At 35.8% G+C, this 14,474-nt stretch overlaps 1 protein-coding gene across 1 annotated transcript in view; it reads right to left on the reverse strand.

Moving 5' to 3' along the window:
* Positions 1-4,614: 4,614 nt before the first annotated feature.
* Positions 4,615-14,474, reverse strand: part of ext1b (exostosin glycosyltransferase 1b) — a 382,194-nt gene continuing 372,334 nt past the window's right edge. Inside the window, exons 10-11 of the mRNA XM_030147124.1 lie at positions 10,153-10,324; positions 4,615-5,276 (exon numbers count right to left, since the gene is read on the reverse strand). Of these exons, the coding sequence (XP_030002984.1) occupies positions 5,091-5,276; positions 10,153-10,324 (358 nt within the window). The 3' untranslated portion in view covers positions 4,615-5,090. The remainder of the gene's footprint in view (positions 5,277-10,152; positions 10,325-14,474) is intronic.

A 14,474-nucleotide genomic window follows, 5' to 3' on the forward strand; every position in this document is an offset into this window, starting at 1 on the left:
TCTGAAGATGAAATAAGGACCATCTGCAGACCAAGTGAGGAGTATTGTTTTTTTTCTTTCCCAGAATACTGTAGATCACATGTGTCAAACATGTGGCCCGGGGGCCAAATTCGGCCCGCCAAATGGTCAGATCTGGCCCGTGGGATAAATTTGTGAAATACAAAAATTGCACTGAAGATATTAACAATCTATGGAGTCAAAATCATTTTAATTCAGGTTCCACATACGAATATAATCTCAAGTGGGTCAATTCAGTAAAATACTATCGAAGTAACCTATAAATAATGACCACCGCCAATTTTCTTGTTTTCGTGTAAAAAAAGGAAAATTACATGAAAATATTTACATTGACAAACTTTCCATTTTCAAAAAATGTGAATAACCTGAATAAATATGAACAATCTAAAATGTCTTAAGAGATTTTAGTGCAATTTTACAAATATTCTGCCTGTTAGTAAATATTTTAAGTTTTTGTAATTGTAAAGTAAGTTGTAATGCACATGTGTAAATGATAAACTGAAGCAAAATATTGTTAAAATTGCACCTGTTTTTCTTAAGACATTTCAAGTTGTCCATGTTATTCAGATTTTTAAGGAAACGTTATAGATGTAAACATTGACACCATTTAATTTTACTTTTGTTACTGTTATTATTTTAGTGATCTGGCCCACTTGAGATCTTATTGGGGTGTAGGGATGTAACGATTACCGGTATAACAATAAACTGCGGTAAAATTGCAGACGGTTAGTATTACTGTTTAAATTCTAATTATCATGATAACCGTGTTTGATTACCGCACTTTTAGGGGAGAAAACGCCTATGTAAAGATCTGCTTTTATGTCAAATATTTGAGTATAATTTGAATTTATTACACTTTTAATTGTATATACCTAATATTTGGAACCAATATTCACTTTTAAAGTCTTTGAAAAGGTTCATTAAGCATCTTTGTGTCATTTATGCAACAAAGTATATACATTTTTCAAATCGGATTTTTTTTTTTTTGTGTGTGTTTTCTGGTCTTTTATGTTTTTATAGTAGGTTAAAGTGAAAAAAATAATAGACAGATGATATAGATGAAGTTGTGCTGAAAACAACAAACAAACAAACATGGGTATAGTAAACATTTGTTTATATAGTATATAAAGGCAAAATCAAAAGGACTGAAAAACAGCCAAAACAGGCTCAGACCACTAAGGGTTAATATTCCAATGTTTCTGTAACAGAAGGTACATTGTGCCAATTATTTTATTTGTTTTTTTGTTGTTGTTTTTTTCAAAATACAACTTGATTAAATTATTTCAGTGTGTGTATTAGTACTTTTTGAACATTTTGAGCACAATTTCAACAATACCGCGATAATAATGATAACCGTGATAATTTTGGTCACAATAACCGTGATATGAAATGTTCATATCGTTACATCCCTGTTGGGGTGAATGTGGCCCCTGAACTAAAATGAGTTTGACACCCCTGCTGTCGATGTTTTTTTTGTTTTTGTTGCAACTCCACATTAAGTTCATCATTAATCTCTCCTGGCAGACAAAACACACTCCAAACTTGACGTCCTATGAGCACGAATACTCACAACAAGTGAGAAAAAAAAAACATGATAGTCTTGCTGGATTTGATATATGGCGACTAAAACACATTTGGATATGACACAAAAGAATGGATGTCATCTGTGTTGACACGATATACTTTACATAAACTCTTAGAACTGAATAAAAAAATGAATGATTCAATGTTTAAAAAAAATTTTAAAAAAAGCTGAGTGGGATATTGATGATCTTGATGGCTAGCGATTAACACACGCAAGAACAGCTTTGGCTGAGACATTATGCTGAATGCCTGCCTGACAGAAAAGGCCACTAAAAGCTCACTGCTTTCATTCAAGTGTCTGTGAACTAAATGTGTGAGTGGACTGGCTGCGCTCTCAGCCACATGCTGCGTCCAGACCTAATGACAGAGTGTGGAAACTTCGACTGTGAGCCAGCCATTTTCTCCGACAGCTTTGAAATGATCAATTAAAGGCCGAGATGGCTAATTATTATCATTATTTGAACATTTTGATCTGTCTGACCAATACAAATAAGGTAATATAAGGGGTTAGGTTTAGTAAAGCTGGATGATGTGAGTGACAGGGAGCTGGTTATGAGCAACACATGACATGAGGGTGAGGCAGGAGTGGGCGTACAAGTAGGGGTGTTAGGAAATATCGGTTCTGCAATATATCGCGATATTTCATTTCGCAATACTGTATCGATATTAACCCTTTCATGCATAGTGGTCCCTACAGTGGACAGCTGATCAATAGTGTTTTCTTGTATATTTATGGATTTATGGATTTGTGGTTTTGTGCATCATCCCATACGCTGCAATTACTGTAACTTTGCTGTTCTAGATAAGCCTGATCTGCAGTAACATGTTTGAGTGTAAAAAAAAAAAAAAAAAAAGCAAATTGTTACTAGACTGAAATAAACAGTTTTGTTTTGTTTTTAAACAAAAGTTGCTTGTTTTTTTATTTTTTGTATATTATCTTCATGCAGGTATGTTAAAATGTGAGAAAACATCAGATTAGCTGCATTAAAAATGTTTTTATTTCATAGTTTTCACACAGTATATCAGTAAATACATGTTTCTTTGAATCTAAATTTAAACACATGGTGTCCAGCTGAGTGGACATTTTTGTAACTCCATGAAAAATAGGTTCATAAAAAAATCCATCGCATTGTTTTGTTTTTTTTCATCCCTAAAGAGGAATAACAATACTCAAGGAAAAAACTCTCGATTAAGGTTGTCATAATTCATGCATGAAAGGGTTAAAAAGTACTGCATTGATATTTTTAGGTATTTATTCAAATGCAGATATGGTGGATTTTCATTGTTGTTTGTTTTTCTTTATTGTTTATATCCTATTATTTAACACCGTTTCATTAAATAATGGTTATTTGAAGCATCCTAAAAGCACTTTTTACTGTTTTTACTGAGAGTGGCAGATGTTAGTTGCTTTGGAAACTAGGAGAATTTGAAAAATTGTGTGATATAGTATTAGATCATGTTCTGATCAAATAAAAATCTGTTTAGTATTTGTGCATATTTCTGGTGTAATCCAATTCTTCCAGGAAATAATCTTTTTAAAAAAAGAAAACAAAAAATTGCCTTTTTAACAGTATCATGATATATTGCGATATATCATATCATGATGCTAGTATTGTGATTTGTATCATATTGCCAGATTCTTGCCAAAACACAGCCCTACGTACAAGGGGGGGGTCAGGGGGGGAGAAAAACATGAAAAAAAATAAAATAATAAAAAGCTGTCCTCCCAGGGTGAGCATTAGCTAGCAGGTCATGTTTGTGGGTCACTGCTTTGACAACACAATCGTCCATAATGTTAGAGTGTTTCATCAACAGCTTGTCCCCTGGGAATAAAACAGCACTCCAAATGAAATAGGTTTACCTAATTGAAGTCCAAACGTATCTCTGGCTGACAAATGGAGGAGAAAACCTTTTGTCACTTTAATAGCGCCAAAGGTCCTCTGATGTATCATGAAAAAAAAAAAAAAAAAAAAGGAAAATATATGGCAGCGGGTGAGCCACATTGGACTGAAATGTTAAAACACGAGAGCATCCAGGCCTCTGGAAATGATGTAGGCAACGTGATGTGCAATAAACAATTTTAAAGGCAGACCCTGATGAATGGCACTGAAGCGGTCAGCGTTCAAAATCTTCCAACAAGCACTCTGGTGAAATGACGCCGGTCACTAAAGACCTGCTGTAGTCTGAAATTTTATTCCATTTTCCCCCCGTAAAGATAGTGCTTTGAGGGCATGCGGAAGGAAAAAAAAAAAAAAAAAAAAGGGCGAAACGAGTTTGGGTTAGAATGCAACGTTCTGCTCCATTTCATCTAGAAATGTTCATTTCGCTCATTCCAACGGAGGGAAAATGTACTCCGCTTGAGCTTATGGTTGGATGAGCCAACTTTTCAAGGCTTTGTACTCACACATACACATAAACACACACACACACACACACACACACACACAGAAGAGTAAAAGCACAGAGTTTGAAGGGGGAAATAAAAGATGATGAAAGTAAGAGAAAAAAAAAAAAAAAAAAAGATGAGAAAAGTACAACTGCCGTGTCGAGTATGAGAGGAAAATGGGATATGAAACGAGGTGTTTTTCTAACCTATCTTAGTGATAACAGGGAAGCAGATAGACCATTATAAAAGCCATATCAGCACATCAAGGAATGAGCCATGGCTACGGCAGACAGGATGTTTTCTGACTCCAGGCTCATGGATGTGTGTCGATAGCTGAGTATCAGGAAATAATGGTTGCTTTGCTGTGGAAATCTTGTCAGGCTTTTGTAATAACAGGTCGGACGGTGCTGTTTACCTTTTCCTGCCAGGAAACCAAATATTAAAAAGTGATGATCAAAGAGAAGAGACAGGATACCAGAGCGATACTAAAAAGCTGATTTGTACAGAAATCAAATCAACTGAAAACAGGGATTCCCGGGTTACAAAGCAGGGCATGAGTCCAGTATTGCGTCCTGATGCAGACTGGGGAGAGGAGGGGTAGTGGGTGTGGGTGGGTGGGTGGGGGGGGGTACTGGTAGGATTTTGTGATGGGTGGGGTTTCCAGGTTCGCAGACACCTTCCCTCTTCTACCATCCTGCACATGTGCCGAGAGAGCAGGAAAGTCATTGTCGCTGTTGTTTACAAAAAAATATTCTATGCACGAGTTCTCGTCGTCAGTAGTGTGTGCTGCCGTTTGCACGTTTGTGAACATACAGTACTGTTTGGCATGTCCGTCAGTTTCTCTTTGTCTGTCTGTGTTTGCGTTCTTTTGTTTGTCTTTTTCATATCCAAACGCCATCTGCTCTCTTCCTATGCATTCCTTCCTGCATCATGTCCTTGGAGCAGCGGCGCTGTGGTCATTGGCGATGTGCTGAGTGGAAGACAGAGCCGTGTCGCTGCCCGTCCATCCTGCTGTCGTCCTACTACTCCTTCTACTCTCCACCGAGTCTCTTTCTCGCGCCTCCCCCTGCGTGGGTTCTCCCCCCAGGGGGCGCCGGTCCTGTCAGAGCCTCTCGATGTCCCTGTATTTCTTGCGTAGGATGGAGACCTGATCCTTGAACAGGACGGGGTCCAGTCTCATCTGGGAGTGGACCAGCGGCATGGCGCCAAACCAGCTGGCGAACTTGTTCATGCAGGTTTGCCGCTGGGCGAAGTGGTCCGGATCGGCCCAGCGAGAAGCCCTTGAAGACTGGTGGGAACGAAAGGGGAGGAAATAAGACAAAAGGACAGCTTTAATGTCACGCTTTTAAACCAGTTATACACTACAAACAAGAAGTTAAGGATATTTCTTTTTTTTTTTGTCATTTTTTTAGTCATTTTTACCATTTGTACATAAAACTATGTCTGGTCATTAACCCTTTCATGCAGTGGACAGCTGATCAAAGGTGTTTTCTTGTATATTTATGGATTTGTTGCTTTGTGCATCATCCCATACGCTGCAATTCATGCCATTACTGTAACTTTGCTGTTCTAGATAAACCTGATCTGCAGTAACATGTTTGAGTGTAAAAAAAAAATGCTAATTGTTACCAGACTGAAATAAACAGTTTTTTTTTGTTTGTTTTTTAAACAAAAGTTGTTTGGTTTTTTTTGCATATTATTTCCATGCAGGTATGTTAAAATGTGAGAAAACATCAGATTAGCAGCATTAAAAATGTTTTTTTTTTTTCATAGTTTTCACACAGTATATCAGTAAATACATGTTTCTTTGCTTCTAAAATTAAACGCATGGTCTCCAGCTGAGTGGACATTTTTGTAATTCCATGAAAAATAGGTTCATGAAAAATCAGCTGCATTGAGTTTTTTTCATGCCTAAAGAGGAATAAAAACACTCCGGAAAAAAATCTTGATTAAGGCTCTCATAATTCATGCATGAAAGGGTTAAAAAATGTGATTCCATTCAATTCACACACAAAAAAGTAAATTATTATTATTATTTATTAATTCTGAATTACTGAAATGGCAGGAGCTAGTTAAGCTACAGACATTACTTGTTGTGTTCAAGGCCAAAAGTAAAGCACTACCAGCTAAATTACAAGAACTGTTTGTCTTCACTTCAGAGAATGAAGAGCGTAGAAGGAAAGGTCCTTTCAAACACCAGTGTGCACGGACAACTTTGAAGCAGATGTGTGTATCAGTGGTGGGTGTTAAACTCTGGAATTCTCTTTATAATGAGCTGAAGGACTGTAAAAACATATTCCAACTGAAAAAAGTGTATAAAGAAAGAACAATGAGATTATATGGACAGTTATAAGTTTTACATTTTGCTTCGTATTTGTACTGCATCTTGTGACATTTATTTACTTATTTTGGTCTGGTATAATGCTTTTGCATCATTTTGTCAGGTATATATTTACCTATGTTTTATACTTTCTGGACATGTAGTTTTGCACTTGGTTTTGTATTAATTTTGAAATATCTTTGGATGTAATTAGTTTGGTTTGTCTGACTTTATACAGTATGATTTTATAGCTAGTTGTGTATGGCTAACCATTAAGGCTGTTATTATTTAGAAGGGGGCAGGAAATATAAGATTTTCTTCATCCTGCTCCTTTTCGAGCATGGGCATGTACAGGGGTTGGACAAAATAATGGAAACACCTTCACCTCAAGATGATAATGCCCCAATCCATACAGCTAGAATTGTTAAAGAATGGCAGGAGGAACATTCTAATGAAGTTGAGCATCTCGTATGGCCGGCACAGTCCCCAGACCTCAACATTATTGAGCATTTATGGTCAGTTTTAGAGATTCAAGTAAGACGTCGATTTCCACCGCCATCGTCTCTAAAAGAGTTGGAGGGTATTCTAACTGAAGAATGGCTTAAAATTCCTTTGGAAACAATTCACAAGTTGTATGAATCAATACCTCGGAGAATTGAGGCTGTAATTGCCGCAAAAGGCGGACCTACACCATATTAAATTATATTTTGTTGATGTTTTAAGGTGTTTCCATTATTTTGTCCAACCCCTGTACATGTTTGTTTACTTGATGATTATTGAATGTTTGCTGATGAAATGCACAACCATTAACGAAATAAATAAAATAAAATGAAAAAGCACTGTGCAAGAATCCCAACTGAAAAAAATAGCCCAAAAATGAAAAATATCCTTAACTTTTTGTTTGTAGTGAATATTCAAGTAACTAATACTTAAGCATTTCCATTTATCCCATAAAGACCCAAACATCTACTGATCTAAAGTGTTTAATACCTGTTCATCCATGAATTCTATCAATCCATGTAAATAATTGGTGTAAAATACAGTTTATCATCTTTTCATGGTCATCAGATATGACCCATTTGAACGTTCAGAGGCTCTGTAGTGAATACCATCATCTTCTACAGCATTGATTCACCAGTAAAACTCACAGTTTAATAAATAACAGTGGATGGAGACACTTATGTTCAGTTAATGGTAGATTTTACAGAAAAAAGTCACTATTTCTTCAGTTTTCTCTGTTTTGATAAAATAACATTTGAATTTACTGAGTTTTTATGAACATCTAAATTAAATATTGAGACAAATACATGATTTACAGTGAAAAAATACAAAATACAGAGTAATATTATGACAAATGGTGATAAATCACTTAAGAAAGGTTACATAGAGAGAAAAAATTCATTTAGGATCTGACATAAAAGTAGTATTAGGTCTTTATGGGTTAATGTAACTTTAACCTTCTACTTTTACATCATCTGTCTGATTCTAATTACTTTTCAGATGAGTTTTTCATTCCAATGTTGATTTTGAAGTTTTCCTTTAGTAATTTGTGAATGAACAATATCAATAATATCATAAAAAGTCATATTTAATCAAAAGAAACAGATCATAACTAAATAAAACCTGATTTACAAAGACAAATTCTGTTGACACTTTAGTCAGCAACTAAAATATTCATCCCCTTGTGTTTTAGGGAAATTAGATACACACAAAAAAAATGAAATGAAAAGGTTCCCATTCACCAAAATAGTCACTGAGTTAAATCTATTGTACATTTAGATGACTAAAGGCAGACTACGACATTAAGAGTGAGATGATTTAAATCTGACTAAAGCAAAATGACATTTTAGACCAAAAAAAAAAAACAAAAAACACAGTGACTTGAAGTGAATTAAAATGTGCTGTCAACATTAATAGTGCTTCATGGGTTGAACAAACTGACTGCTGCAAAAGTGAAAAAAAGGCCTGTTTTTTCATGCTTTTTTTAGATACATAATTTGCTCTGGATTAAAATACACACCACTATATGAAGTAGTTAAAATGAGCTGAACTTTAAACATCTAAAGCGGCAAAATACAACAAACACATCACTGCTATCATATATAATAGGAAAACACTGGTTACCGTTACATGATGTTTTTTAAATCCGACTTATTTTTCCAGAAGAAATTAATTCGAAACAAAAGTACTTTCTCTTCTGTTTACATGGAAATGTTAAACCCGAATAAAGGTGTACATGAGAAACGTTTATTCGGTTCTCACAGCCCTTCTGTTAGCTTAGCTTAGCATAGTCACTGCATTTCCATGGTCACACGTAGCCAGTTTTTTAAAGGTGATTTGTAGTCATTTGGAAGTGATTTTGTGAAATCCGATTCTCCCTAATTATTTCTTTAGATCCGCGACTTACTGCACTCATACAATCTTGGGACTGTTGTGTTGACGGAAGTTGGAAAATCTTTTTGTTGGAAGGGATGCATGCGCTAAACTAGCTTTGCTTTACCATTTTAACTTCGCATTAGTTTTTATTTGCCAAGATTTTATTAGTGCAGGAAGTCACATGGCCATGATTTGAGCCTCAGTTTGTGATCATATTGACCCCACCGGACTAAAGGAATGATTAGGGAGAATTGAATTTCACAAAATCACTCATAAAATACTACAAATCACCTATAAAAGCCTGGCTACGTCTGACCATAGGAATGAAGTGATTATGTTAAGCTAGGCTAAGCTAAGCTAACAGAAGGGCTGCGAGAACAAGGCAATCGGTGCACTGCAGTGCAAACTGATCTGCCCACTTATCAAACTCATTAGTGCATGACAAATGAATGAATAAAAAACAAGTGGTGAACTCTTCCTTCAGGGTTTTCCAGGCTGGTAGATCCCATCAGAATAGCCCACTGGAACGGTTTGGGTTGACTAGACTGCATTGCATATTCTTCCGCCAGCGCAGAATGTGTGCGTCATCGCGACAGGACAAGACAACGAGCATGTGCAGAATGGAAGGAATAAAGTCCAAACGGAATAAAGGGTTTACATGTCCCAGGAATAATTTAGACCGGATTCAAAAGTGGATTAAACCAGTGATTTTAATCGGGTTTAAATTTAATCCCAACTTTTCTTTTTCAACTGGAATAAGGTGTTTACATGGGCATCTGAAATAGGATCTAACCTTTAATCAGTTTAAACCAGGAATAAAAGTTGTCATGGAAACACACAGACTGACAGAGACTACTGTACTTTTCATATTAGGTCCATTTTTCTGATAAAACTATTACATAAGTACTATCTTAGAGCAGTACTACTACATTTACTTTACTCTTTCCACCATTGAAGCCATGTGATTACTATAGATGGTGAAAAAAGAAGGTCAACAGAAACATCCGACCGCGTTCTTTTATTCAATCACATCATCCGACTTCAGACGCAGTGACAAGACAAGACCATTTCTGCATCGAGCGTGACGTTAACGCTCCTCAATAAATAATCAGCTGGATCACATTCTAGATCTTGCGACGCTGGAACCTGAATAGAAACGATGACGCAAGGCCTCGACAGTGACGTGCCTCCTCTCTGTGCTTTTGTTTCTCCGCTGCGAGCGACTTGTCCTGTTTACTGGCGGCTTTGAACCCAAAGAGAATAATTCATGGTGTTTATAAAGCAGCCAGAGTTTGCTCCAAATGAAAGGCCGCGACAAAAACACGGCAAGAAGGGGGAACTAAAGCTGGCGAGAAAAATCAAAGCGGGTAAAAGTGTTTAATGGGAACTAATTCTCTGGAGCTCTTTCATAAAGCTTGTTAAGCTAATAAGTCATCTAAATCAATAAAGGATTTCCACATGCTCCTACCTGTCCCATCATTGTCTCCTTGTATTGTTTCTTTTGTGTGACTTTGATGGGCGGCAGCTTGGTGACAGCAGAGACCAGGAAGTTCATCAGGATGTCCTCGCAGTTGGCCAGCTGGTCCACCATGCTCTTCAGACTCGTGGGCAAGTAGTTGGTGTACAGGTAGTGGTAATACCTGAAGGAGAAGAGATGTTCAGCAACGTGTTCTACAGGAACAGCTGATACAAATATACATGATTGTCCAAATAGAAGGGTCAGGAAGTAAAACCACAGGGTCAGTTAAAGGAGATGATTAACCCTTTCACGCATGAATTATGAGAACCTTAATTAAGATTTTTTTTCCTGAGTGTTTTTATTCCTCTTTAGGCATGAATAAACAATGCGACTGAATTTTTTTATGAACCTATTTTTCATGGAGTTACAAAAATATCACCTTAGCTGGACAGCATGTGTTACATTTTTGAAGTGAAGAAATATATATTTCAAACCCATCATCATAAAGTGATAGACTGTAAAAACTATGAAATAAAACACCTTTAATGCAGCTAATCTGATGTTTTCTCACATTTTATCATACTCTAATACTAGTTTTTACTCATTTCATGGAAATAATACGAAAAAAATTGTTTGAGAAAACTATAATTAGCCTTATAACAATTATACGATTTTATGTGATAATATCCCTTTTTAATGTTTAATATTTAATTTTATCCTGTTCGGTTATTCATTTATATTCTCATACATGATGTTTTATCTCACTGACATTGATTTGACAACATCATGTTACATTATCTTTGCTCTCTAAGTAGTGTGCAATCAAAATGTGGTAAAAATAGCAACCTTCAAAGTGCTCATACACACACATTCATACACCAGTAGGCATCTGAAGTCATGCAAGGTGCTGCCAGGCCTTACTAGGGGCAATTGAGAGTTTAGTGTCTTGCCCAAGGACACTTTGACATGTGGAGTCAGGATTCGAACTGCCGACCCTTCAGTCATTGGACAGTCTGCTCTACCAACTGACCCACAGCACCATGTATGGGGGGGGTGGGGGTGTTCCATTAGTGCCTTAACTGGCATGAAACCGAAAGTGAACCTTAACTTTGGACATCTGACTTCCAGCTTCTATGCCTCTCTTTCACTCCGGAGCTTAAATGAAATTTTCACAACTTCTAACCTATATCCACTGGGCCCCCTGGGAATGCTGGGCCCCATAAATTTATCATGTTTACCCCCCCCCCTTTACAGCACCTCAGTCTTTAGGGGTCCAGCGGCCCCACATCCCACAACATGATCACTGCACTACACGCAAAAAGGAAAATAAGTGCTTTAACCTCCTCAGACCCAGCTATGGGTTTTCTGTCCACATTTGTAGACAAGAGTTTCACAACTTTATACAAAAAAAAGAAAAGAACCCTGTCCACCACAAAGGACATTCCATAAAAATTTAAAAAACTGCATCTGAAAAAAACTTGCATCATGATGTTTCCAATATAGGCACTTATTTAATAAAAAACAAAAAAGCTTGTGCTTTGCTGACATGTCCTGGGTCTTGGAAGGTTAACTAAAAACATACACAGCACACAAATTCAAATTAGGGGACCGGTGGGCTCCCCCAGGCTCCCCAAGCACTCTAAGTGCAGGGAAATGTATGTGCAAATTGGCAACAGGAAAAATAAAAACCATAAAAAGACTTAGTGGGAAAAAAAACAGGAAAAAAATTTAGTGGGGAAAAAAAACCCAGCAAAAAAATTTTATGGGAAAAAAAAATCTAGTGGGGAAAAAAACAGCAAAAAAATTAGTGGGGGAAAAAAACAGGAAAAAAATTTAGTGGGAAAAAAACTGGAAAAAAATGAATGGGAAAAAAACTAAAGAAAAAAAAAAGTGGGAAAAAAACCAGCAAAAAAATTAGTGGGGGAATAAACAGGGAAAAAATAGTGGGGGAAAAACCAGGAAAAAAATTTAGTGAAAAAAAAACAGGAAAAAAAATAAATGGGAAAAAAACCCAAAAAAAATCTAGTGGTGGAAAAAAAAAAATAAAAAAAATCAGTGGGGCAAAAAAAACAGGAAAAAATTTTACTGAAGAGAAAACAACAGGAAAAAAATGTTGTGGGGTAAAAAAAAACAAACAAAAAAACAAAAAAAACAGGAATAAAATTTAGTGAAAACAACCAAGAAAAAAATTTTGTGGAAAAAAAAACAGGAAAAAAATTTAGTGGGAAAAAAAACAGTCTCTCTCTCTCTCTCTTCCTTTTCTCTCTCTCTCTTCAACCCCAGCTGGTCCTGTCAGACATCCATCCTCCAGGAGTCTGGGTCTGCTCCAGGTTTCTGCTGTTAATGGTAGTTTTTCCTTCCACTGTCACCAGTCACTAGTGTTTGCCCCTGAAGGATTCTGTTGGGTTTCTGTAAATTGTCTTCAGAGTCTGGTTTCGACCAGCTCCATATGTAAAGTGTCATGAGATAACTTTTCTTATGATTTGGTACTGTATAAATAAAATTTGATTTGTTTGATTGATAGGGTGAACAAACCCCTTTTTTCACCTCTATACTAACCTAAATGTAAAGCAATCCAAAAAGAATTAAAGTTGCAGAAAATTCTTGAATATGAATCCAAATAAATTTGACATTATTTCATGCTGTTAAAGAAAAGCAAAGCCACCTTTTCAAGTAGAATCACATCCGGGTCTTTTCTAAATAATTCTGGTCAGCGACTGATGATTATAGCAATCCATCACGTACTAAACCTTGAAAACACCTGTGATTAGACCCAACCTGGGAATCATTGGATGGATTTTCTACAGCCTGGAAGCACAGATGCAGAAGTCTCATGTCTTTTCAGTCCACTTGAATCACAACCCGCTGAAAGGTAATTATGGACTTTTCACACACTGATGCTAAACAACTATCAAGCACTGCAATTTTAACTCAACATAAATAATAAAATACCTCAAATCTGAAGTGCTTCAGATTTTTTTTTTTTTTTTTTTGCATCACTGACCAAAACTCCCATAATTACCCATCATTATGCAATTCCACTCCTTGCCCGTGTTTCCCTGTTGTAGAGAATCTACCCCATGATGCACTGATTTTATTTGATCACAGATTAAACAGAAGCTATGAAAACTATCTCCATTTTTCTGTAACAGTGTGAAACAATGTCAAGTTATCTCAGTGTTTATATCTTATTTTTTAAATCAGACCAAAAGGAGAGCAAGAGAGAGATGTATAAAAAACGTGTGGTCAGATTCTGATGTTTATTTTGGCTCGCGCAGCTCAAACAGCAAACTGATGATAATCTGCACAAAAATTGTTGAACAGTACATATTAATATTTTCTTCCTGTTCTACTACATCCTCAGAATCACTTCCCATAATGTACAATAATCCTCTAAATGTGAATTATGTGCAATGAGTATAACCGTGAAATAATCTTCTGTCCTGCAATATTTATTCAATATATATCAAAAAATAAATGCACTATTTTTATATAGACCTGGTTCATAGGAATATATACTGTTTTACACAGATATACATAGTATTTTTATAGGAAGTACATACTGTTAATACTGTTCATAGATACATATACTGTTAATATTGTAAATTGCATCTATTCATATTTTATCCAGTTTTATCTTTTTTTTTTTTTTTAATTCCACTAAGCTCTATTCTTATGTTAATTTGCTAAATTGTAATTGTATTATAATTGTAATTCATACCAAATTGAGTTATATATATATATTATAGATTGCCAGTGACCCAGAATTTTTTATGAATTTTTTAAATGTTTTTTTTTTCCCATTTACTTATAATGGGTGAAATTTCAAATGTCTGTAGCAGCAAAACTATTAGTTGAATTCACACCAATTTGGGTTTATAGATTGCCAGAGACCCAGAATACATGTCATTACATTTTAGGAAATGTAGGTCAAAGTTTACATTTTTTATGAATTTTTTAACTCTTTTTTTTCCCCCTATTTACTTATAATGGGTGCAATTTCAAATGTCTGTAGCAGCAAAAGTATTGGTTGAATTCATACCAAATTTGCCAGTGACTCAGAATACATGTGATTCAATTTAGGGGAAAAGTAAGTCAAAGTTAAAATTTTTTATGAATTTTTTTACATCCCCCCTCCCCATTTTCTTATGACGGGCAAAATTTCAAATGTCTATAAAAACAAATTTTGTTTCAATTTACTTCAAACTTGGCACATATATAGAGGTAACTGATATGCTGACATCAGCACACACTTGATGATATCAGCCGGATCAATGCCAAAATATGTGACAATACCACTTACCACTTATTTTTTTTATTATTATATTTTC

The sequence above is a fragment of the Sphaeramia orbicularis genome, chromosome 11 (genome assembly GCF_902148855.1).
Source record: "Sphaeramia orbicularis chromosome 11, fSphaOr1.1, whole genome shotgun sequence".
NCBI classification, from domain to species: domain Eukaryota; kingdom Metazoa; phylum Chordata; class Actinopteri; order Kurtiformes; family Apogonidae; genus Sphaeramia; species Sphaeramia orbicularis.